The sequence below is a fragment of the Eretmochelys imbricata genome, chromosome 10 (genome assembly GCF_965152235.1).
Source record: "Eretmochelys imbricata isolate rEreImb1 chromosome 10, rEreImb1.hap1, whole genome shotgun sequence".
NCBI lineage: Eukaryota > Metazoa > Chordata > Testudines > Cheloniidae > Eretmochelys > Eretmochelys imbricata.
This window is the reverse complement of record NC_135581.1, coordinates 11,264,709-11,291,839: the sequence shown is the minus strand read 5'-3', so window position 1 is coordinate 11,291,839 and position 27,131 is coordinate 11,264,709. Positions and strand designations below refer to the sequence as shown.

Sequence of the window (27,131 nt, the reverse complement as noted above, 5' to 3'; positions counted from 1 at the left end):
GTTATCTCTTATATTCACTTAAAATTCACCTTTTGTAGTTAATGAACTTATTGCTTGATTATAATATAACCCAGTTTATGTCATTTCTAAGTGGGGCGGGTGGGACACGAACACAAGAGGTTGTGCGTATCTCCCTCCACATTGAGGGAGGGGGCGAATTTCAAAGGGAATGGGCACATGAGTGCTGGGGGAGCCCTCTCACACAGAGCTGACTTCAGTCTGTATCTGCAGTGAGGTGTGTGTGTGTGTGTGTGTGTGTGTGTGTGTGTGTGTGTGTGTGTGTGTGTGTGTGTGTGTGTGTGTGTGTGTGTGTGTGTGTGTGTGTGTGTGTGTGTGTGTGTGTGTGTGTGTGTGTGTGTGTGTGTGTGTGTGTGTGTGTGTGTTTTTGCAAGAAGCTGGAGAGCCTAATCCAGCAAAGCAGTAAAAGGGAACCCAGCAGGGGATGGATGCTAAGTTAAACCCCAGCACATCAGGTGATACCCCACAGGGCCCAAACCTGTAACACAGGATGACCAGACAGCAAGTGTGAAAAATAGGGACAGGGGGTGGAGGGGTAATAGGAGCCTATATAAGAAAAAGCCCCAAATATTGGGACTGTCCCTATGAAATCAGGCCATCTGGTCACCCTACCGTCACACACACTACCCCAAGACAAGGGGTGGTTGTAAGGATGCAACCACGGGGAAAGTAATTACCCCGCTCCACGAGGGGACGGGGCACACTTGCCTCGCGACAGGCACTTCTTAATGAGGGCAGTTTCCATGTCAAATGTCTACATCCAGCCTTTCTGAAGACAAAAAGGTTGCAAGAATTATTTTATTATAATGGGAAAACTCTTCTCCATCTCACCTGCAGTTCCTTATACTCAAAAATTCCAGAACCATTTTTGCTCCCATTTTCCAAAAGGATGCATCTTTTGGCAGAGACCATGCACAGAAAATTTGAACTCAAAAGGAGAAAGTTTAGGTAAGTCATGAACAACTGAAAACAGGATGTCACAAGGTAAACTGTCACACAACCTGAACTATCAGTATAGCAATCACTAGTGCTCCTGCTGGAATATTGAATCTCATAATAAAATCGCTTTAAAAATTACTTAACTACTTGTTTATACTTTTTTATTACAAAGTGAACCTGAATTGTCATTTTATTGGTGCGACACACACTCACCTGATCCAGAGCAATTTCTTCTTTCTGAAATGGAGAAAACTTTTAAATTAATATCATAAGGATTTATGGCTTTTATTTAATAAAGATTACTCCAAAAGGTCTCATATTTTCTTACAGTTACTACAAAGGCATCCCAAAACAACTGAAAAGCCCAGTTTTTCTTCCCTGGGGAAGCTTTCTGGAATTGGATTTTTTGGGGGATTGTTTATTCTTTAGCTTGATAGTGGATTTTTTATGTTCCCCTATTTCTAACCCCTGAAATCATGGATATAGAGATGCATCATTTGCTTTGTTTGTTCATAAAACAAAATTTAATATAAGCTATTCTTTTAATTTGTCACCTTATCCTAGCTGGATAAAGCTCAGGCTAAGGAATTTCCAGGTTTGCAGTGATGGTTTAAGTGGCGCAGAATCATCCCTCTGAACCATACTGAGTTACAAAGACCACTCATTTTAGCTCCACATATACCGGCAGTTTTATCCTACGTGAACCTGGACTGGCCTCACCATTTACTTCTGCAAATTACTGATCTCAGAAACTCTAAGCCATGGAATGGATTTCCCCAAAACTTTTTATATTATCTTTCAAAATAATTTAAAACCTCTTTATTTCATGCACCTTACTTTTTTATTTTTCATTGCATCATTTATTTTGCTTCTGTCTCACATATTCTAAAAGTCAGGTTCTCACATTTGGGCCCTGACTGGTTGTGCTATGGAAAGAAGGTCTTAATTCCACTTCTTTCCCTGTCCTCAACATCTCAGCACTGGTTTCCAACTCTGGCACTTAAATACAAGTTCTGAAAAATCTGTAATGTCTTGCATTTCTGTTTTACCTCATTTACGGTACTCAGAGCTGGCTGGAAAATAGGTTTTCTTTCTGAGAAAAATTTTGATGAAAATTAAAAAAAAATTCCAAGTTATCCATTGAAAATTTGAAAGAAAAATCAAAATCTAATATTTAAATTCTGAAATGTCACCAGGGTGCCTGATGGGAGTTGTAGTTTGGGTTCCTCATGCTCCCTTTCTCCTCTATAGGCTGGGATCTCTGGTAAGACTACATCTCCCATGAGAAATCTCTTGGTCAGGGAGGCCATATACTGGGAGAATCACATGGCTGTGATGAGTCCTGGGAGAAGTCAAGCTGGAGAGCCCAGCCCAGAGGAGGATGGGAACATGAGGCAACTTAACTACAATTCCCAAGGAACAGTGCAGCAGCATTTTAGAATCAAAATAGTTCAGTTTTTAGCCAAAAATTTAAAAATATTCAGTTTCTGGTTGGTTTTTTTTTGACAAAACTATCAACATTTTTAACAGAAAACAGACACTTATCATGAAAAAAGTCATTTTAATCAAAAACCCAGTTTTCCGTTAAAGTACAGTTTCAGTGGAAATGTTTTGACCAGCTCTAGTACTCAGTACTCCTTTATCCTAGTCTTGGCTACTACAGACACCTTTCCCATTAATTCAGTAAGTCATGCCTGCTCATAGCAAAATTCACATTCGCTGTTAGAATGCCAGCAGAGCTTCCAGCAAACAGGATGACAGAATTAAAAGAACTATCCTTAATCAATGGCCCTGAAGAAACGAGAAATATCCAGGGGAAGAAGGCAAGTCAGACATTTAGTTATGACTGCATCGGTGCTCTGATTCCTGATGCTCATCAGCAGACTACTCAATATCCTGAAATGAAGGTGAGGTAGCAGGATATTAAAAAAAACCAATCCTCTCTGTCCATTTATAAGAATTTCACCTTGTTTCTGTATGCCTTCCACTGGCTCTGGATGAGTTTGGCTGCTTGCTCCTTCCTGTCGTCTTCTTTGCCCTCTTGAAAGCAGGCAAATGAAGGCTGTGAAGGCAAAACACTTGAATGTAGTGTACATACTAAATGGGACTGCTGGTATGTGATTTTTTCTGGAGCTGTAAGACAGCAAGGACTGGAAAGAGAGAGGGAGATCAACAGGAGAAGAAATCATTTCCTCACATGATATAGGGAAGTTGGAGAAGAAAATCTTATTTTAAAATATATCTGCATTTGTTACGTTCAGCTCATCATTTGGAAAATTCTTAATGCGAAATACATTCCTCACTTGCCTCAACTGTGAACTGGATGTGAAATTAGAGTTTTTTATTTAAATATCTAAAGGTGTACTACTGTATGTATTTCTTAGGTACCCATTCCCAGAGTGGCAGTTACTCTCTTGTTGAAAAATGACTTAACTTGTAATACTGACAGCTTGAGAACCTATGCCGAAGGACCTGATTTTGCAGTCATTTCACAGGCAAAACTTGCACTAATTTTCACTGGAGTTTTGCAAGTGTAAGAACCGCACGATTGGTCCCATACTCATTTGTTTCAACTTACTGATGGGATAGCCATCCTGAAACACCAACAAGGGGAGTCCAATGTAAATGAACACAATCCTGTTCCTCTTTATACTTTTAACGAATCAACAACTTGGAAAGCAAAGGAAAAGTAAGGATAAAAACAAAGAACTTCCTACTTCTCATAAAACTGACCCAGACAGAATGGCATCTGTCAAGGTTCCTCCACCACTCTGAACTCTAGGGTACAGATGTGGGGACCTGCATGAAAAACCTCCTAAGCTTATCTTTACCAGCTTAGGTCAAAACTTCCCCAAGGTACAAAATATTCCACCCGTTGTCCTTGGACTGGCCGCTACCACCACCAAACTAATACTGGTTACTGGGGAAGAGCTGTTTGGACGCGTCTTTCCCCCCAAAATACTTCCCAAAACCTTGCACCCCACTTCCTGGACAAGGTTTGGTAAAAAGCCTCACCAATTTGCCTAGGTGACTACAGACCCAGACCCTTGGATCTTAAGAACAATGAACAATCCTCCCAACACTTGCACCCCCCCTTTCCTGGGAAATGTTGGATAAAAAGCCTCACCAATTTGCATAGGTGACCACAGACCCAAACCCTTGGATCTGAGAACAATGAAAAAGCATTCCGTTTTTTTCAAGAAGACTTTTAATAAAAAATAGAAGTAAATAGAAATAAAGAAATCCCCCCTGTAAAATCAGGATGGTAGATATCTTACAGGGTAATTAGATTCAAAAACATAGAGAACCCCTCTAGGCAAAACCTTAAGTTACAAAAAAGATACACAGACAGAAATAGTTATTCTTTTCAGCACAATTCTTTTCTCAGCCATTTAAAGAAATCATAATCTAACACATACCTAGCTAGATTACTTACTAAAAGTTCTAAGACTCCATTCCTGGTCTATCCCCGGCCAAGACGACTACAGACAGACACAGACCCTTTGTTTCTCTCCCTCCTCCCAGCTTTTGAAAGTATCTTGTCTCCTCATTGGTCATTTTGGTCAGGTGCCAGCGAGGTTACCTTTAGCTTCTTAACCCTTTACAGGTGAGAGGAGCTTTCCCCTGGCCAGGAGGGATTTCAAAGGGGTTTACCCTTCCCCTTATATTTATGACAGCATCTTATGTCAAAAACATCATCCTCTTATGCAAGCAGGCACTCTTATTCATATTATGTTGTTGTCCATGTTGTGGTGTCTATTTTTCATTACACAGTGATCAAAACCACCTTCAGATCCCTTCATATACTAACTTGAACTGTAACCAAGGAAGGTTATTACTTACTTGAAACTCCCTATCACCACAGTCTTTTGCATACTGCGTATAATGGTTCAGTTTGCTGAAGACAAATACTGCATAATTCATCACAGCATCCTGGAAGTAGGAACTAGCACCAAAAAGTCCATTTTTGGATTATAGACTAAAAAAAGCTAATCCTAATGGGAGAAGGTGCATACTTTTGGCAATATAGACAACAGACTAAAGAGATATGTGGTTCAAGGGGCTAAGTGGCCAGGTATTGAATCTGAGACCAATTCATGCAATGTCTACAAATTAATAAAAAGTCATAGCCTTTGGATCTCCGGGAAAATACATGCAATACCAAACAAAGAAAAAGCATCAATATAATACACTAGCTTTATTTAGGAAATCTTCGCACAACTGTGCAAACTGCATGATGATAAAAATTAGTAGTCATATAGAAACAAAAGCTGTCAAAGCACAAGCCTTCTAACAGATACGAATATCAGTTTTGGTATCTTAGTAGTTTCTGTTCATGCACCCGAGGATTTTATTTTTAAATTTGTTGAGTATTATTAAAAATGCAGATGCATGGAAAAGAATCATGAGAAGGCTCTGCAACGTATTTCTCTTTGGTGGTGTGAAACAACGTCCAATGCAAACTGAATGTACTACTCTATATTCTTAACCTAAAAGTATCTGCTTGAAGCGTTTTTAGCCCCACAGTTATTTTTTCTGTTTAAAAAATAATCGTTTCAACATGTGAACTCTTGTAATACTGCACTGAGCAAGCAAGGACCAGCTTTACATTTAGGGTAGACAATCACCATGAAGCGTAGGGACAAATTTTTGGGTAATTAACCACTGGAACAATTTACCAATGCAGTGCATTATCCATCTTTAAATCAAGATTTGATATCTTTCTAAAAGATATGCCCAGAAATTATAGATTTGATGCAGAAACTACTGGGTGAAATTCTACAGCCTATGTTACGCAAGAGTTACAATCTATGAATCGATTAAATAAAGCCCACTCATCACACACCCAGAGGGCCAAAGTCTACAATCCTTACTCCAGCAGAACTCATAATGAATTCAATGGGAATTTTGCTTGTGTAAGAAGCTGGGACCAGACTGACAATGGTATTTAAGCATCTAAAAATGCAGATGGACACCTTAGGCACTTTTATATATGCTCTAAGTGAGTTAGGTGCCTAACTCAAGAGCTTTTGTAAATCCCATGAGGTACCTATCCACATCTTTAGGTGCTTAAATACCTTTGTCAATCTGGTCCTCAGTGAAGACTGCAGGATTTGGCCCATAAAGTACAACTGTTTCTGAAAGGATTAGCGACAAAAGGAACTGCATGCTGACATTCTTCCCTTGAGGGCACATATGCAAAAGAAAGGCACATCTAGGGAAATTATAATTTACAGATGAAATTGCTTTAAACAAGCAACAACCTTCCTCGGTTACAGTTTAAGTTAGTATATGAAGGGATCTGAAGAAATCACAGCTGCATCATGGACCTGACTATCTATCAACCAGAAAGACTTCAGCTGCCCAGTTTGTAAGGGTATAAATGGGATGCAAGAAAAAATGAGGTTATACCTTGTTTGGCGTTTCCATGGTATCATCTGCAGTTTGTCTCTTGTCTTCATGTAGTTCCACCTCCAGTTCTCTCACTTTCTGTGTAAGACTCTGGATTTCCTCCCTATAGTTAGGAGTGCGTAGTTATTTGTAGCCAGAACTTTTCTGCTGTACAGGAGCACACAATGCATGTCTCCACAGTGACAGATATGGAAATGAACTCACAAAGAGAGATGTCATAGTACTAAGTTCAAATGAACAGTGACCAAGGTCACAGTGATACTTTTGATGCTATTTTTTATGCCTCTGCACCTGACACAATAATTCAGTGACTGGCAGATACAAGATTGTGGCAAAATTGTGTTTTTTACTTTGGCTTGATGTTAGTTTCTGATCAATGTAACAGGAACACATTTTTTGCCACGATTGTCTCTCTAATGATCACTGCTCAGTTCTAAATACTGTAACACCCCTAGTGGATGGGAAACCAAAGTTAGGAGTCAGGATGGAAGGGTACGGTAGAGAATCTACAGCTCTCTCCTCATAAGCAAAGAGAAGGACAAGAAAAGGTCATCCAGCCTCATGCACCAGCTTTTCATGGTTTACTTTAATCTAGGGCCGTCAATTAATTGCAGTTAACTCATGCGATTAACTAAAAAAAAAAAATAATTGTGATTAACCACACTGTTAAACAATAGAATACCAAATGAAATTCATTAAATATTTTTGAATGTTTTTCTACATTTTCAAATATATTGATTTCGATTATAGCACAGAATACAAAGTGTACAGTGCTCATTTTATATTATTATTTTTATTACAAATATTTGCACTGTAAAAATTATAAACAAAAGAAATAGTATTTTTCAATTCACCTCAATGTACTGTAGTGCAATCTCTTTATCATGAAAGTGTAACTTACAAATGTAGATCTTTTTTGCTACATAACAGCACTCAAAAACAAAACAATGTACAACTTCAGAGCCTACAAGTCCACTCAGTCCTACTTCTTGTTCAGCCAATCACTGAGACAAACAAGTTTATTTATATTTATGGGAGATACTGCTGTCCGTTTCTTATTTACAATGTCACCTTAAAGTGAGATCAGGTGTTCGCATGGCACTTTTGTAGCCGGCGTTGCAAGGTATTTACGTGCCAGACATGCTAAACATTCGTATGCCCCTTCATGCTTCGGCCACCATTCTATAGGACATGCTTCCATGCTGATGATGCTCATTAAAAAAATAATGCGTTAATTAAATTTGTGACTGAACTCCTTGGGGGAGAATTGTATGTCCCCTACTCTGTTTTACCCGCATTCTGCCATCTATTTCATGTTATAGCAATCTCGGATGATGACCCAGCACATGTTTGTTTTAAGAACGCTTTCACAGCAGATTTGACAAAACGCAAAGAAGGTACCAATGTGAGATTTCTAAAAATAGCTACAGCACTCGACCCAAGGTTTAAGCATCTGAAGTGCCATCCAAACTCTGAGAAGGATGAGGTGTGGAGTATGCTTTCGGAAATCTTAAAAGAGCAACATTCTGATGCAGAAATTACAGAACCTGAACCACCAAAAAAGAAAATCAACCTTCTGCTAGTGGCATCTGACTCAGATAATGAAAATGAACATGCGTCTGCTTTGGATCGGTATCAAGCAGAATCTGTCCTCTGGAATGGTGGTTGAAGCATGAAGAGACATATGACTCTTTAGAGCATCTGGCATGTATCTTGCGACACCGGCTACAACAGTGCCATGCAAATGCCTGTTCTCACTCTCAGGTGACACTGTGAAAAAGAAACAGGCAGCATTATCTCCTGCAAATTTTAACCAAACTTGTTTGTCTGAATGATTGGCTGAACAAGAAGTAGGATTGAGTGGACTTGTAGAATCTAAAGTTTTACATTGTTTTATTTTTGAATGCAGTTATTTGTTTGTACATAATTCTACATTTGTAAATTCAATGTTAATGATAAAGAGATTACACTACAGTACTTGTATGAAGTGAATTGAAAAAATACTATTTCTTTTGTTTTTTACAGTGCAAATATTTTTAATCAAAAATATAAAGTGAGCACTGTACACTTCGTAATTGAAATCAATGTATTTGAAAATGTAGAAAACATCCAAAAATATTTAAATAGTTTTCTATTATTGTTTAACAACGCGATTAATAGCATGATTAATTTTTTTAATCGCTTGACAGCCCAACTTTAATCCTACATTTCAGCTCTTCCACCATACTCCTCAGTCCCCCATCCCTCCAGACACAGAGATGTCATTCATACTTCAAATCATCTTCCCCCAAAACTTATTCCAAGATTATCATCATTTAGCCCAAATAGTTCTGCCCAGATACCTCATTTACTCATCGTTCCCCACATTTCTTTTGACATTCTTCATATTTTGAACCACTTAGTATGAGAACTGTGTCATACTCAACTTTATCAGTTCCTTTCAAAATTGGAATATGCCTATCAAGGTACCTCAAAGTCTCCTCTTTTTCACTCTTTTCTTTCTCCATCTCCTGCAGCTTTTGCAGCTCCCGCTCCAATTCAGTCTTTGCTTGCTGTAATTGCTTCACCTCTGAACTGTATAAGAATAGGGAATTAAGCACTAAGGCAATGTTTATATAATTTGCATTTCAGTGCATTAGAGGAATTATTTGCTGCTTACACTTCTAATGTTGAATAAAATCTGTTTGTTTAAATTGAACAGGAATTTTATATTTTAAATAAGTATATATTTGTCCTTATAACCATACACTATGATATACATGGTTTAGATGAAAAAGGACTTTTTGCATGCTTTGGTATTAGGTCCTTGTCCATGTGCATCTTTGCACTGAAAGATCATATTAAAATACAGGCTGCTCTGTGCACACATCTAAGCACCTGGTAAAGTTAAGCTGTCTCTCCATGCACTGAGAAACACAATTACTGTAAGCAATAGCAAAGGAATTCAGCTGCTCAGTTGGAGGGTGAATGCCATAGTATAGAAGAAAATGAGAGGTATATTTCAGAGGAGAAAATAGCGGATTAGGTCAAAACTTCTGTTGCAAAATTCTCACAGCAAACTGAAAAAGGTTCACAAAATGATTTAAAGAAGCAACTATGAAATTTTAGTGTTCTTCAAATGTTATCTTGCCAAAAATGTCATTAGCCTTTAAAATTCTTCCGTAACAAGCAGAAGTTTCCATTTTTGATGGTCAATCTTGCCATTCATAGCAACTTTTTACAAAGCTGATTTGACGAAGAGTAGATTTTTAAACCTTTTTTGCAAATCCAGCCAAACCCCTCCCAAAACCTCAAATGTTTCAGATTTCTTTAAAATATGAGAAACTTTTTACATAGCTCCTCTCATGATACAATGTGAAACACTTCATACCTATGAAAAGACCGTCACAGAGGGCTTGTCTACACTTACCGGAGGATCAAAGATGTGGCGATAGATGCATCGGAGGTCAATTTACTGTGAAACCCACTAAATAGAGCACCAATCGCTCTCCCGTCGACGTCGCGTAGTGTGGACCCCGTGGTAAAGTAGATCTAAGCTACGTCGATTTGAGGTTCACTATTCACGTAACTCAAATTGCGTAGCTTAGATTGACTTTTCCCTTTAGTGTAGACAAGGCCAGAGACTGTAACATCCCAGACAATAGTCAGACTTACTATTTACTGGCCAGTTGATTTTGAAGTGCACTCCTATCACCTTTCAGTTTCTTCACCAACCCTCGGAGACGCTCACATTCTTCAAGGGGATCAGGTTCTTGAGTGGCTGGCTGATCCAGCTGTACAGAAGCTGAAGGTGGCAGAGCAAGCAGTGGTGATGTACCATTAGCTGATGACTGCAATCTGTTGTTCTCCATCTCATGTACTTCCTAGAGGTTTGGGGGGGGGGGGGGGGAAATTGAAAATTTTCTCTCTCTGCTTCTATAAGATATGGGGAGGAGGGGGACAGAGGGAGGAAGATACTCATCTGGTATAAACTGACTTCAGTGGAGCCATACTGATTTACACCAGATGAGGATCTGGCCCAGGCTAGGAAAGAGGAAAGGAAAGCAGGATCAAAGGGAGATTAATCTTAAAGCCGCAGCTATACAAGATGAGTATGACACAGCAGAAAAGGGAACAGTACAGATAGCTGTTCAGATGTATAAGAGCTGATAATTGGAAGGATAAGGCATCATGAACACAGATCAGTGACTTTATGTTTTCTGCTGTACCATTGATAAGGCAGGCTGTATTATTTCTGTCACTCACTTTTTCCAGTTCTGAAATCCGTCTCACCAGCCTCTGTCTGCTCCACTCATTGTAATCTAAAGAAGGTAACAAGGTTTTAAACAAGAAGCTGGATTGGTGAGACACAAATCCCTAGAAAAAGGAAGCTTGTGTCCATTCAGAAGGTCCACCTCATTGTAGGAGACTGAAAACCAGCTTTAGAGAGGATGACTTTGAAAGACAGAATGGTCTAGAAATGTTTGACATCCTACTCAGACCATTTCAGGTTTCAAATTAGACCATTTAAACCAGCACAGTACATTTTTGGATGATGGAAAACAGGGCTTTATGGGGAATGTCTTGTTCCTCCAGGCTCTCTGAATGGATAAAAGCATGGGTGTCAAACACATGGCCCCAGGACACTTTCCTCCAGTCTGTAATTCCCTCTGATTTAACAAAGGGGTCTGACCTACACGTGCGTGCTGTAGCTCAAAGAGACTGGGGAGCTGGAGTAACTGGAATTGAGGAGGGAACTCATGCCTGATTGAGTACCCCACACCAGAGCTCTGGGTCACCCTCTTCCCTGATTGCTGCTGCCACATAGCCCACAATGCTCCTCACTCCCCCTTCAGAGAACAGCACCCAGAGGTGAAATGCCACAAGGGTGCGGGAGGGAAAAAGAGAATGAGGAAGACTCCCCAAAGGCAGTGGGGGATTGGGTTGTGGGTAAACAAAAGAGAGAAAACTGACAAATGGGGATGGGGGTGTGTGTGAACTGACTGTGATGGGAATGCATAAAAGGGTAAATTAGGGTTTGTCTACACATACAGAGGTGCAGCTGTACCGCTGTAGCACTTAGTGAATATGCTACCTATGCCAACAGGAGAGCTTCTCCCATTGGTGTAGGTACTCCACCTCCCAAGAGGTGGTAGCTATGTCAACAGAAGAAGCCCTCACATCAACATAGCGCTGTCTACACCGGGGTTAGGTTGGTATAACTGTCACTCAGGGCTATGAATTTTCCACACCCCTGAGCAACGTAGTTAAATCAACATAAGTCTGTAGTGTAGACCAACCTTAGTGACCAGTAGAAGGACGGTTTCACAAAGGCATTTACTTTTTCAAAACAGAATGTAATTGTCTTCCAGTACGATCTGTAACTTTGCCAGCTACAGAGACACATTCTTCAGTCAGATGAGACAGCAAAATGTGCCCCTTGCTAGTGACTCCTGGCCCACAGACCCTAACTGAAAAGGTAGTTCAGTCCACTCAAGGAGCCAGTTTGATGCTCCTGGAATAATGGTTACAGACTGATTGCTGCCCATTTTCAGGTAACACATTTGCAATGCCTCTAGGAGGTGTATCCATACTGCCATGTAGTCTATGAACTGTGCCTCTCTCCTCCTTTCTGTGTACTGTGAAGCCTAGTTCCCTACCTTAACTTTTCAACACATACTTTTTGTTTTGCTGGAAGCAGGGGAACTGCTCAGCACTTGGTCTAGATCTGCTTTCAGGCTCTTATTTTCATCCTGTAGCTCCTTGATGTTCTTGGATAATCGCAAAACAGTAGCATTCAGCACCTTCAGCTGTTTCTGGGATTCTCTGTTCTCTGGAACGGATCTGTGCTTGGAAAAGGGGACAAGAGCAGGGGTTTAGGCTCAGACACAGCACACAGAGGCAATAACTACAAATGAGAAACCCCCGCACACTCAATAAACAAGCAGATTGGGGTTAGGAGAGAGAAGGGTGAATTTGGGAAGGAGAAGCAATGCATTACAAGTAATTTCTAAGTAAGAAGCTATATTTTCAGATATGTTAGTACCACATTCAGTTATCAGATGCTCTTTCCCTTTGAAGGAAGTCCCCTACCAAGCTTATCTCTCCACTTATAAAGATACACTGGAATCAACACTACATAAGAAACAGACTTGGAGAATGCAGGTAACAGAGTGTGGTGGCAACACCAGGAAACAGACAAGTCAAAGACTACAATGTGTTCAAAGCCTCCAGAACTAGATGATGTTGCTTCAGTTTTTCTTTTTAATTATTCTACTGGAAGTACTGAAGGTAACTCAACTTCCATTAGAAGTGGTTGTAAAGATTGTTCCTACTACAGGATTCCTGATGACCTGGAACAAACTACTCTGTACTGCTATGGGAGAGACCCAGGTTATAGAGCAACCTTGCCCAGCAAACAATGCTGAGAGGCTTAACGAATTGACCAAGCCCTGCCATGGCCAAATGCCAGTCACAATGGCCAATAGATAAAACAGTCTGTGAAGAAGCCACACATCTCTGCGCTCTGGAACACAGTCACAATGGCAGCCTACTGGAGAAGGGGAAGACAGTCATGGATATGGCATAACCAGTATGAAAAACTGGGCCCAAGTCACTCTTAAAAGGTCTACGAAGAGAAACAAAGTGAAAACAAACAACCAAACAAGGAAGGGCTTGTTTTTTTATAGGACTGCCCCAGAGAGAAAAATGGGGAGATGACAGAAATGGTACCTGCATCACTCAATGCCCATTATTTCAGGCAGCTGTCAAGATAAAATAAACAATCACAGAGTGGCAGATTGCGTGGAATGGACCATACTGAGGAGCTGAAGGTTTTTTAACTTTGGCAGCAAAGGGACATCACACCCTCTGATGCCAGAGGAATTTAGTTATTTTTGGAGAAATTAAAGGATAATTGCCTAGTTCTTTTTTTGCACCCTGCTCAACAAAGTCAACATGTACTTTAAAGGTTTATTTTGAATACACATAGTTCTAAAAGGCAAGGGTATTAAGATTCAGGAAAGGAGAGACGAGACACACTATAACTTGAGTCTGGAACCATCCAGGCAGGCACCATAGTTCTGACCTTCAGCATCATTTGCTATTCCAGTCCTTGGCCTTGTGAGTAAAGACTGCCAGTCATGCAATTGGCAGAGACTGTCCTCACCATTATTTTTTTTTTTGAGTTATGTACAAATGAGGACGAGAAGGAGAACTGATGACTCATTTTCACCTGTAACTTAAATTGAATTTGATAGCCTTTAGCACTGAAAGACTACTTCATTAACTCATTGCACGCCTGAGCCAAAAGAAATGAAATATTTTTAATAGTAACAAACTAAATTCCAGTTTTTAATCCACCACAAATGACAGAACAGGGGAACAGAAGGAATATACAGTATTACCCATCCATAGTTCTGGTGGAATCGCATTGATTTTAAGCAGTTATGCCAAGGATTAAAATGGCCCATTGTGTTTCAGACAGGGAAGCACAAGCACACTCTGAAGTACTGAGATATTATCTTCCATGCTCAGCAGATCATCATCCGTCCTGTCTAACCAGTACTCTGCCTTCATCTTTTAGGTGGCTGGACTAACACTGCTTTGCACATCTACACTTACTTTGCTCTCTGAATGTAATTTTCCTCTCACGTTACTCATATGCATGATACAGATTAAATTAAAATCATATTACACTAGATACTTTGAAAGCAACCTTGAGCATTGCCATATTGCTAACTTCATCCTACTGCACAGACCTTTCTCTATCGTCTTCATGATAGCTTCCATCACTGCTCCAGAATCTTTATCTTCATGTCTATAATCTCCATGGATATCATCTGGATAATTTTTAATTTAGAATTTAAAACTATTTTAGGAATACAGATTCCTCCAAAATATCTCCTTCATCCCTCCCCGAATATTCCTCTCCAATATGCCCATTTTGGAGAAACACTCCTGCAGCGAAGGAGTGGACATCACTTTGGGTAGGGGCCAGAAGGGTATTAGGTGCTCACATCCCCCACTCACAAGCTAACTTGTTGTCTTGATTTTTCCTTTTAATTTTTAATAATGAGACTAACAGCACTATCTATATTTAGGTAAAATGGAAGCAGTCATTGTGCAAGCTTCCTCAACACCATTTAGCAATTAGCCTCAAGCATGACCTACAACCCCCCACTATTCTAATCCTATTCTAACCCTGCTATTATAATCCTGATGATTATATGATTATAATCCAGTTCTGCTGATTCTTAGTTTAGAGGGCAGGTATATCATACTGGTACTTTTATATATTGTAATTAGAGATGTGCCTGAGCTGCAAAGTTGGGATTTGGATCTGAATTTTCCCCAAATGCCTGGCCCAGAACTTTGGTTCAGATCAATCGCTAATTTTAATACTGTAATGTTCCTAATTAATCATTCTCCAACTCCCTATGTGCCTTTGGTTAGGCAGGTGACACACTGTAACGTTATTAACATTTTATATTTTGCCTTTGTGTTTTGTTTTTAGACTCACTGCAGTATGTTTTGCTTAGCATGCATCTCCTCTTGATCCCTGGTCCATCAGGGACAAGCATTAGTAAACTGGCCTAAGGGCATGTCTACACTTCAATCAGGAGGTGTGACCGTAGATCATGTAAGCATATCTGAGCTACCTTTCATCTATGGGCCTGTCCTAGATCAAAGCTCAAGTGACAATAGCAGGGTATCTGCAGCAGCACTGGCAGGGCACAGACTAGCTTCCTGACCCTAGGTACAGACTTGAGTGGCTAGCCCGTGTTCATGCCCACGCTAGCTTGTGCCCATGCTGCCGCGGCTTCACAGCTATTGTTACTCAAGTTAGCTTTGATCTGGCTAAAGCAAAGCTAGCTTGGGTATGCCTACATGAGCAGCAATCACACAACCAGACACGTCTGCAGAGACACTGCTCGATGTCTCACTCCCACGACATCCTAACACCTCCAAACCGCTACCATTGTTCAGTCTCAGTCATACAGCGGACCAATGCCTCTGCACTATCGGATTATTTTCACTTTCTTTATTTGCAGCACACATTCTAGAGCAGTCTACAGAAGTAACTTAAATGTGCATAAATCAAATATCCAACAATCTCTATACATGTAGTGTTGCCAGGAGAAGCAGTTCAATTTTCGGGGTAAGGAAATGGATTTCCTTTTATGGGGAATAAATGCTAGAAATTCTTTTTTGAGCTGTCAGTTGCTCTGCTTTAAATGTTTTGCTTTGTTTTCAAACAGCGTTAATATTTGGTTTCCCTGTAAATTAAAATATATTTCTTTGTTCTGTTTGACAATGAGTGTGTTCTTTTGATTTAGTGTCTCTTCAGGGGGATCCTGTTTTGGTGATACAGGATGGGAATTTAAAACTCTAATTTAGGTAGATGCCTTATGTTTTCCTCATTAAAAGCCCATCAATTCAGAGTGACAGATCTACTGTGGAAGCAACATGGGTGTGACATGCGCACTGTGAAGTCAACAGAGGTAGCGTGGAAAAGCAAATCCACCAGTATCTAAATTATGAGACAAACAACAATTTACATACAGTTGTTTTCCATCACTTAGTATAGTATACAAAGTATATATCAAAAACATATACATGCACATGTCCCAAAAGAAATGAACGTACTTTTTCCCCACATCCTCAGATTTTGCCAGCAGAGTTTGGAGACGATGAATCTGAAGTACAAAAGATAGATTGCCTTTACGGACATACATAGCTGGCACAGAAAAGACTTAGCTGTTGGAAAGCTCAGAATTCTAACCTATTAAGCAGTGTCTGGTAAGTGAAGATAAAAGTAAGATCCTTGTGGCATTAGCACAGGTAACAATGCCATAGCCAAAAATGAGAGTATGGTCCTACTGGCACTAATATGGATGCTGTGCTCAGAGCTGTACACTGTATTAGTTTCATTACTTGCCTCGTTTAATTAAAAATAGGTTTTCTACTTTACACCAAGGCTTTTTACAAGTACATGTAGTTGGTGCTTATATATATATACACACACACACACACACACACACAAAACACATGCACTTCTACTTGACTTTCACACACAGGCAGGTGCAGCTGGGCTCTAAGAAACAAGTGTAAAACTGTTCAAGGTTTCTACCTAGATTCTATAATTGAACCTCTCCTCCCTGTTTACATGGGCAGGGGCCTCACCAGATGTACCTCCTCATAGTAGGTCTCCATAGCAATCCTCATCTCTTCCAAATTAGTGGTCTTCACTTGTGTCTGGAATTTGCTGAAAATGGAAGAATACAACAGTAACATCAGGAGACCTGATAACGAAGGAATGACCATTAATGGTTTAAAATATCTGGGAAGGGTATGGCGAGAGTCACATGTGGTTATGACTTAATTCATCTTTCCCAAGGAATCAGAGAATCTAACTCTGTAAGAAAATGGATGTCCAATTCCCTTATCCAATACATTTCCTTGCCCCAAAAGAGCCATACTTGATAGTGTTGTCTTTCTCTTTGCATTGCTGTTCCAGCTTGAGAATCTTCTGCTTCAGTCCATTGATTACCTACCGAAAGGAAAGAACACAGCTCATCAGTTCTAGAGAAATCTCATAATCTCCAGTCAGCATTCCTGTTTCCCAGGAATCCCACTTCATCTTTCTAAATCCATCTAATCAGAAATATTTAGCCATATATATAACAGGACAAAACAAACTGTAAGCATTACTGCTATCCTTAGAGGGAGAGAGTTAAACCAGATGCCTAACAAACATCTAGGTTAAATATAACCACATTAAGAGCTGAGTGCAAAAACTACTAAAACATAAGTATACAGTCATAGAAATGTAAAGTTGGAAAGGACCTGAAGAGGTCATCTAGTCCATCTCCCTGTGCTGAGGCAGGACCAAATATAACTAGACCACCCTGATAGGTGTTTGTCTTACCCGTTCTTAAAAACCTCCAATGATGGGGATTCCACAACCTCCCTTAGTAACCTATTCTAGTGCTTAACTATCCTTATAGTTAGGAAGTTTTTCTTAATATCTAACCTAAATCTCCCTTGCTGCAGATTAAGCCCTCTACTTCTTGTCCTACCTTCAGTGGACATGAAGAATAATTAATCACCATCCTCTTTCTAACAGCCCATATTTGAAGACTGTTATCAGGTCACCTCTCAGTTTTCTTTTCTCAAGACTAAACATGTCCAATTTTTTTTAATCTTTCCTCAAAGGTCAAGTTGTCTAAACCTTTTATTATTTTTGTTGCTCTCCTCTAGACTGTCTCCAGTTTGTCCACATCCTTCTTAATGTGTGGCACCCAAAACGGGATCCAATACTCCAGCTGAGGTCCACCAATGCTGAATAGAGTAGAACAATTACCATCCATGTCTTACACACAACTCTCCAGTTTATACACCCCAGAATGATCTTCGCCTTTTTGGCCACTGCATCACATTGTTGGCTCATCTTCAATTTGTGATCCCCTATAACCACCAGGTTTTTTTTGCAGAACTGCCACTTGGCCAGTTATGTTCCATTTTGAAGTTGTGCATTTGAATTTTCCTTCCTAAACGTAGCACTGTGCACTTGTCTTTACTGAATTTCATGTAGCATGTAGTCACTAAATAAAAACATAAACTTTGATAATTGTATCCATTCGCTATTAAGGGGTGTGGGAAAAGAGGTGGAGAGTGCAAATATACATCTACTCTCCTAAATTCAGGGCTATGAATAAGCTGATGTACTGATGCAAACACATTTATCCTGAGGATGAGAAAAGGCGCTTTGAATTGCTGTTAATTCTAGACCTTTGTTACAGGTCTTCTATCTGGCAATAATGAAGACATCACTAATATGATTGCCTAATTAAACTGTATGGTCTCCTCCTGTATCTTGGATATTTTTCTATCAGTAAGGATTCAGCTGGAAAGTAGAAAAATCATAGATGAAGGTGCAGGTGAAGTAACAATTACCCATTTAGTATTGTTCTTCTCCGCCAAAGTCTGGGCAAAATCAGAGCCCTGCAACAGAAGACAACAAAATCAACTTAGTTGTGTTAAATTCTTCTTCAGCTTCCTCCCTGCAGATTTTCCTCCTAGCCTCCAGCCCAGGAACATGTTCTTACACTTATCTAAGGATTTTCTGTGCCATCAATCACAATAGTGACTAAGTGTTTCTCTTCTAGGCTCACTGGTCTTACAATAGGGTTTTCCTTCTGCTCTACGGGTGAGGAGTCAGGACCATACCTGCCATTCACTGTGCACAGGGCTTGGCTCCCCACCATCAGATAAATAACTCAGTAAGTGGGCTTAAATTTGCCATTAGAAATGACAATTATCTTCTCCTAAATAAACTCATCTATAAAATATGACGTATAAGTTGTCCTTGAATTGAACTTCGTGCTTCCAGTTAATGGATAGGTTGGAATGGCAAACTTGGATACACAGAACAGAAATCATCTGGTATGGGCTGTATCTCTGTCTTAGGTAAGCTCCCCATTACTACAATTGAGATATTCAGAATAGAGAAATGATGGGCACAGGGGCAGGCCTGATTTAGTATTACCTCCTGTGCTCCCCTACCACACTTACCTTGAAAGTTCTTAGAAACCATATTCAAGTTGGAGCCATCATGTTACAGACTTTTCATGTCTGAGACATGAGTTTCCCTTACTGACTGTGAACAGGCTGACCTTTCAGTTTGACATTAAAAATTCAAAAACACCATTTTCACTATCTTGCACCAATATGGTAAACTAACATCCTGCTATCAGCTATGCTAAGGAAAGGTTACAAGACTCACCCTGGAAGGATCCAACAGCTGCTCAATTTGTCGATCCTTCCTGTTATTCTCCTCCTCTAGTCGTCGGATCTTTGTTTTCATCCTATCCCCCTCGCTTTTCTGAGCCTGTATTGTCTAAAATGGAACAAAAAAATCACAGGTTCATCTAGAAATTCTGCCTAAGTTCTCCAGGCAGAAGAAAGTCAGAGGCACATTGTAAGCTTTTACAATTAACTCACTCTTGGACACCAAGAGCAACCCAATTAAAATAGCCAGCACTAATGATGAAGGAAAAGCAAGAAGAGGACCATCACATTGGATTAGGACTGATTAAGAGGGAAAGTTGCAGGGTACGGAGAGGAGGGGAAAAAAAGAGACTTCAATGGCAGGGCAACTTTACTGGAGCCACTGGAACAGCCAAGATGATTGTCTGCCGGTACTTCCATCTCAGCTCCTCCCTCTAACCAAGAGCCTGGCTCAGCTTTGCCCAAGAGTCAAGCCCAACACCCATCTTGATGTACACATAGACCCAACTGGCTGACTTTTAATCATTAAAAGAATAATCAGGGGATGTTATGGAAATTCAAGTGGCAAAGGAACCAATCCCAATCAACTTTTTCAAAGTCCAGGTAGGGATTTGTTCAGTGTTTTGGGTATACTTCATGGCTTCCCACTTGCAGAAGAACTGACTGTCACACCATCAGGAAAATGAAATCTCTTTAAACAGGCATGGTTTCAGTACAGTCCTTATACCACTGAAGTGAAGAAGCTCGGTGGCTCTTCCAGGTATAGGCACCAGACCCTGCTGCTCTGGTCAGGGCTGGGTACCCACAGAAGGATGAGACAGATAGGACTTTTCTATTCAAGCAGCAAAGCAAGTGTACCTTCTTCAGTTCAATAATCTCATCATACATATCTTCCTTTTCTTTGTAGTCAGGTGTTCCAGGGATGTAGCCTGCAGAAAGAAAGACACAAAATAAGGAAAACTCTTCACAAAAGGAAATCTGAAACAGGCATTTATTTTTCTGAATGACAATCTCATAGATAATAAATAATGCTTCAAGAGCATGAATTTGAAATTAGTCAATTAAAAAAATATATTGAAAACAGAGTGTTTCAGCTGCTGCAGCTACACCTGAAACCACTGCCAGATTTGGGGGGCAATTTTTTCTTTAAAAAATAAAACATATAACCTCTCTCCCCCCAATTGCTGTATGAAAGAGTCATACAAAAACAAGACAAACTAATGGACCATATAATGGAAAATACTGAAACCAACAACTTGCAAAGCTCTCTCAAAAGCCACACACTACTTTGGAAAAAAATAGAAAAATGTGTACTTCTCTAGCCTCGTAAGTTATAGGAATCTTAGGAGTTACTTTTAACAAAATTTTCAGACAGAAGTGTGATTTTTAAATGTATAATTTATTGTTAAAGGGAGAAAAAGCAATATTCAAGTGTGTGGGTTCCTTTTGATTTTCTCATACAATCGAACTGATTTTTACATAGTAACATAATGTATCACAAACACTTTATAGAGAGAAGTAACAAAGAGAGTCAGTACTTTACACAAAATTCCAGGTAGTCGGATGTCTTATGTACTTAAGTAGCTAGAAATAAGGAGAGCCAGCACCATGTGACCAGCCAGCTCACAGAGACCACATTTTGAGAGTTTGTTCTACGGGTTAGAATTAGAGGAGCGGTTGCCTTACCAAAGCAAGGACCTTAAACAAAACAATATTGCCATAGTTTCTGAACTCACCATTGCTAGAAGAACGAGCATGCTTTGGCTTTTTCATGCCTAGAGCTTCCTTTAGATATTCTGGAGTGCTGCTGGAAAGGTTAGTCCGTGCCTGCGTCACATCAAAGTCTGATTTCAGGGGCTGGCTCATACCAGCTAGTAATGAGAAAAAAACCCAGATAACTATACATTCAATTCACCCTGAGTGAATGCAACAGCAAAGCCCAGAACAGCTCTGGCTGCCTCTACAAACCCCCACTAGAAACAAGTACATCCAAAAACTGTCAAGAATTATGTAAGTCAAATTCATTCCTAACAAACGAACCAGACACCAACAAAGTAAATTTCAGCTAGGCATCTAATCAAGGACAAATTTCTGTTTGGAGGCATCCCAGAGCCTACAGGTACTCAACACTGAAGAGAAAGTTATGCAAATATTGATTAACCAACAAAAATGGTCTTAAGCAAACTTTTAAATGTAAAATGTAAACATTTTAAATGTGGACCAAATGTAACCCTGGAGTAAACAAAATTAATTTATACTGGACTGAATGGAAGCTGCACCCACTTAAATCAGGACTGCATTATAAACCCCTATGAAATTTCACTTGCAGATGTGGATGGAATTTCTACAGTGATACCTTGCTTCAGAGATCCTAGCCACATCTGCCTTGGTGTTTTAACCATTGGGTTCTCCTTCAAGGACCTCCCTGTTCCCTTCAAGGACCTCCAAACTGCAGCCTTTTTAGGATACAGGTATGTGCTGGAGATATATGGAGATTCTAAGGCAAGAGAAAATATTTCAGTGATGCAAAATACCCACCATAGCATTATTACAGTTGCTGTCACAAAACAATTTTCTCCTTCTTGAACATAATCCCTGATACAGTCTTCCGAATTATCAAAATACATTCTATAACACCTTAAGTGCTTAGCTCCTAAAAATAACAACAAAAGGCAAGTGGAACACAGCCACATCAAAATAAGAAAAAAGTCCACCTTCCAGAAATAGCTGTTACAAAGATGAGTAAGTTTAGAAAGAGAGGAATAGTCACACGACTTAATATATACAGATATATTTGTGTGTACACTTTAAACACATCTATGCACCCATAAGAAATATACACACACCACCTAAATTAATACATTGAAATGATCTATTAAAAATCGAGTATACATAGATGCACTACCTACACAAAAGATATTGTATGGCTCAACAGAAGAGAGCACTTTTATGTGTGCCAGTTTGCCACAGCCTTTATGACATCAATAAAAGCATAGTCAAAAGTGATGTCACAAAGGTCATGACAGAAATAAAAGTGCTATTTTTAAGAGAAATTGATCATATAATCATAGGTAGTTCAGAAAGAGGAGGGTGTTTGTAGGTACAAAGAAAGGGAAGCACCTAATCAAAACCTAGCAAGTTAGAAAAAGTCCACTGTTTAGAAATATTATATACTATTTATAAAACACATAAATATCAGGTATGGAATACAGATTCCAGGAAGATAAATTGAATATTGGACAGCTTACTGTGAATGGACTTAAAAAATAAATAAAAGGTTTTATCTGCAGTTTATAGACATTAAGGATTCTATGACAACAGGGGACAATTTCCTTAACCATGGAATTATAGTGCTAAATGAAAAATGGAATGGCTTAAACCCTTCTGCAGCCTCCATGACTCACATAATCTGCAACCCACTAGGTCCACTGGATGTTAGGATGTACTGCTTCAGTACTTCTAGACCCCAAAACTTTGGATTTCTTTCTGCCCAGGAACAGCAAAGGACACAGCATTTCTCCAAGGAAATAAAAGGCAAACTGTGATTTTATCTGCAAACTGCTTGCCACCACAAGGGAAAAGTGCATTACTACTCAGTTAGTACCCAGGACAAGAACGCCCGGAAAACTGTAAACTCCAATCCAACTCCTAGAAAAGTCAAATGTCTCTTGTTATAGGATATAACACTCAGATGAAAAGGCTCCACATTCAACAGAGAATCACAGATGTTCTTATTTTACGCATCTCTTCAAGGTGTTGTGTCCCATGGAGATAATCTCATTCAGGACAAAGAAGACAGAAGAAAAAATTTGGTAACACTTACTTGGTGACTTTGGGGGTTTATGAGACGTTTTCTTCTTCTGTTTCTGGAAGAAAAATAAAAATAGGCTTTCTGTATTCAAACTCTCCTATTCCTAAAACACCTCAGCAAGTAATCTGAAAAACAGAAACTACAGCTACTTCTAATGGGGAATCAGCAGAGATCTCATAAAACAATATTAACTCTTCTAAGAAACAAGACTGTAGTGCATGACTACATGTAGAACAAAAGGGATTTAACATAGCTATCCCAACTGGTCTAGTTTTACCAAGTCCAAATGCTACTGCAGCACGCTATAGCAAATGAATGAAAGTACGGTAAGTGCGCGCCGAAACAAAACAACACACCACAATTAAAGTGCTGCCCCACAATAGTGCATGCTACAAAGCCAAAGCTACCTATTTTTCCTCATTTATTGAACAACTCTGTGAGGTTTACCTGTCCTCTTAAATATGGGAATCAGCAAGTCCTTAGAGGTGCAGGACTATTACAGGGCAGAGAATGGGGCTTACAATTCCCTAAAAGATGGAAGAACCATTACTTGTTCAATTCAACTAGAACATACTAGACATGGTATTGAGAAATTCACTGAATGTCATTTGCAAAGTGTCTCAGACCAAGCATGAGAATTTTGAAAGCCCAGCAATGTTTGGAATTACTGGAGCCCCCATATGTCAAATTCTTTGTTAGAACAATATAGTTAGCTCTACTTTCTAAAGTATCTACCAATAATCAGTAGACATAACCGGGATATGCTGTGTGGGATGCACGCAGATTCTAAGAAGTTTTTTAAGTGTTTACTAAAAGCACATTGCTGACAAAACTCACCATCTCTGTGTCAGATTCGTAGGTTACAGCAGACAGACTGTCATCTCCCTGGGGAGTAGATATGTACAGTATAACTTTTTCTGCACTCTAGATGGTTGGTTAATATATAGATCACCAGAACTTAAATAATACACCACAAAGCTTTTTTATAACAATCACTGCAGTAAATTCAACTGTGTACTCTTTCACTGCATTACAAAGAGATAATGTAGTTGGGAAAAATTTCTGCAAGATCTGACCCTAAAATGTTGAAAATCTGGGCTACAGCAACCTGGACTGCTTATTCACAATATCAGACAGTATCAGTAGGTGTAGAATGAAAAATCACTGCAGAGTGCTAGATCAATTTCAGAAAAGGTAGTAACGTAAGAATTACATATAAAGCAAATGAAAAATGTCCATGGAAACCCTAACATTTTCCTAAACTTGTAATAAAAAATCTCACTTCTCATTAAACAACATTTCTATTATTATTTTTAAATCATCACTATCTTTTCTCTGACAGCTTATGACAATGCTGGGTGAGATGGCCAGAGCAGTTGGCAGGAAGGCCAACTTCATATCTGCATGCCCCCTTTTCAGTGCCTTTAGTCTAATAAAAGAGTATGATGTACCTGTAAGCATCCCTCTCTCAAGTAACTCTGCATTTAATAAGTAGTAACTATTTTTCAGTGTTTGTTAATATTCTAGAGGCAATATGACCAGAGATGCTTATATGAACCTTAACATTCTCCCATTTACAGGCTCTCCAAAGAGTACTGGGTGGCTAATTAGTCCAGTATTAATACCTTAGCACATATACGCTGCTTCACATTTTCAATTGCAACATTAAGCAACCCTCACAACAACCCTGAGGCAAGTATCACCACCCTCATTTTAAAGACAAGGAACCAGAAGCATAGAAAGGTTCAGTGATTTGACCAGGGTTAGACAGTGGGTTAGTGAAAGACTCAGCACTGGAATTCAGAGAGGAAGGACTGTCCAGTGGTTAAGGCACTTATGAGACCCTTGTTCAATTCCCTACTCTGCCACAGATTTCCCGTGTGATCTTAGGCAAGTCACTTAGCCCCCGTGCCTCAGTTTCCCTTCTGTAAAATGAGGATAACAGCACTTCCCTACCTCGCTGGTGTTGTGAGGATAAACACATGAGACACGAAGGTAATGGGGGCCATAAAAGTATCTAAAATGGGTAGATGGATAGGTTTCCCATGTTTATCCCGTCAGATCACAGTACCTGAAAATAGCTAATGGTTTAACATGGCACCAATACAGAAGAGCACTCTCTCTTCATACTGAGCCAACGGATGATCTTTGCCTACTTGTCATACATGAGAATATCCAGGACAGAACAGAAGTTTGGAAAATTTCAATTTCATGAGATTTTCATGTTATGTCGCCCTTGCTGTAAGGACCATGCAATTAATTTCCACTTGCTGCTGGCTTCACTGGCACTTACAGACACAGCTCTGTTCCTAGGCAAGATCCAGATCTAGCTCATTGTGAGAAGCAGCAGAAGAGATAAAGCAGATTTTAAAGCATTGGCTGACAGGAAAGAAGGCAGCATAGAAAATATTAAGAACAGATAAAGCAGCTTTTCAGCCTGGCTGAGTGCAGGTAGGCACACATTTCATACACTATGCCATACAGTTTTTAATTTCCTGGCTCAATGTTCCTAGCAGCATACTGACAGGTTATTTTTGTTATTCTTGGAGCATTTTATCACTTTGCTGGATATCACTGTGCAACTCCATCAGCTATGTTAAAAATTAGACAGGGAACAGCAGCAATGGGGACAGATAAACAAGAGAGGGGGAGAAGCAAAACTAACTAATGTGCATATAAATCTTCAACAAATAGAATCTTCCATTCCTGAAAATCTGCATCTCCTTCTCTCCTTGAAGAGGTTATACAAAAGGGACAGAAAGAAATACTGTGCCAGACAGTAATAGAACAGTATGGCTTTCAGCATAGGAACCCAAGAAGTCTAAAGCAATGGAGGTGACAGGGAAGTAATTTTACAGATGAGGACACTAAAGCACAAACAGGTGACGAGTCCTTCCCAAGGTCAAAGAGTGAGCCGGTGGCAACAAGGGCATTAGCACCCAGGAGCCCTTATACCCAGTCCTAGAAAGAGTTTTACCACATATTTGTGCGTCCAACACATCTTACACACAACATTTTGACTGAACTGCCACAGGTTTCAAAACCTTCTTACATGGCATCTTCACAACGTGCGCAAACCTCGCTACAGTGTGAGGAGGCATCTACACTGAGCTGCTGAGAAATATTGTATCAAGAGAAGTCAAACCACATCAGTATCTCAGTGCATGACACTGTTGCCACATCCATTTAGAAAAAAACCCTTAACCCTGTCTCTTGTCGGCAGGGAAGGAAGAGCGCAATATCAAGGGAGTCTTCTCAGGAGGTGCTCAGAAACTATGATGATGGGTGCCAAAATAGGAACTGAGCTAGATAGCTCCTCATCACACTCCATGATGTCAAAGCCCCTTGGTGTCACCACAGCATGCACCATCCCAGGCACATCATATTAAAAATGCATAGTGAGGTGTCATCACGATGCCCCACCTTTTGTGCTACTGGAGAGAAGGTTGTACTTGCCCCAGGGACACTAGGGTAGTGGGCATCCCAGTCCTACCCTTCAGCTCCCACAGCCTCTCCACACCACACATCTGCCTCGGTCCCACTGTCCTCCGTCCCCATCAGTCTTGGTCCTGTCCCTTGTCCCAATGTCCCCCTCCCCATCTGCCCTGGTCCCAGTCCCCATGTCCCCTGCCTTGGTCCCTCTACCTCCTCCCCATCTCCTCTTGTCCCAGTTCCACTGTCCCCCAACCCCATCTGCCCTGACCTCATTGTCCCCTGTCCTGCTCCCACTGCCCCCTCCCCATCTTCCTTGGTCCCGGTCCCACTGCCCGCTCCCCATCTCCCCCAGTCCCACTGCCCCCATTCCCATCTTCCTGGTCCTGATCCCACCGCCCCCACCCCATCTCCCTCGGTCCCAGTCCATCTCCCCCGGTCCCGGTCCCACTGCCCCCTTCCCCATCTCCCTCGGTCTCAGTCCATCTCCCCCGGTCCTGGTCCCACTGCCCCCTTCCCCATCTCCCCCGGTCCCAGTCCATCTCCCCCGGTCCCGGTCCCACTGCCCCCTTCCCCATCTCCCTCGGTCCCAGTCCCAGTCCCATCTGCCCCGGTCCCGGTTCCACCACCCCCGGTCCCAGTCCCATCTCCCCCGGTCCCACCACCCCTTCCCCACCTCCCCCGGTCCCGGTCCCACCGCCCCTTCCCCATCTCCCCCTTCCCCGGCCCCAGTCCCATCTCCCCCTCC

At 40.5% G+C, this 27,131-nt stretch overlaps 1 protein-coding gene across 2 annotated transcripts in view; it reads right to left on the bottom strand.

The window, feature by feature from the left end:
* The window catches only part of IQCE (IQ motif containing E), a 40,667-nt gene that overhangs the window by 13,228 nt on the left and 308 nt on the right, over nt 1-27,131 (bottom strand). The window contains exons 2-18 of one of the 2 annotated variants that reach the window (XM_077828064.1): nt 23,789-23,836; nt 22,964-23,006; nt 21,497-21,637; nt 20,877-21,011; nt 19,999-20,069; nt 19,136-19,249; nt 18,307-18,354; nt 16,830-16,900; nt 16,534-16,615; nt 15,997-16,046; nt 12,029-12,192; nt 10,615-10,670; nt 10,024-10,232; nt 8,839-8,943; nt 6,370-6,472; nt 2,924-3,019; nt 1,171-1,194 (exon numbers count right to left, since the gene is read on the bottom strand). In XM_077828064.1, the coding sequence (XP_077684190.1) occupies nt 1,171-1,194; nt 2,924-3,019; nt 6,370-6,472; nt 8,839-8,943; nt 10,024-10,232; nt 10,615-10,670; nt 12,029-12,192; nt 15,997-16,046; nt 16,534-16,615; nt 16,830-16,900; nt 18,307-18,354; nt 19,136-19,249; nt 19,999-20,069; nt 20,877-21,011; nt 21,497-21,637; nt 22,964-23,006; nt 23,789-23,836 (1,560 nt within the window). The remainder of the gene's footprint in view (nt 1-1,170; nt 1,195-2,923; nt 3,020-6,369; nt 6,473-8,838; nt 8,944-10,023; nt 10,233-10,614; nt 10,671-12,028; nt 12,193-15,996; nt 16,047-16,533; nt 16,616-16,829; nt 16,901-18,306; nt 18,355-19,135; nt 19,250-19,998; nt 20,070-20,876; nt 21,012-21,496; nt 21,638-22,963; nt 23,007-23,788; nt 23,837-27,131) is intronic. The other variant, XM_077828065.1, reaches the window with a different exon arrangement.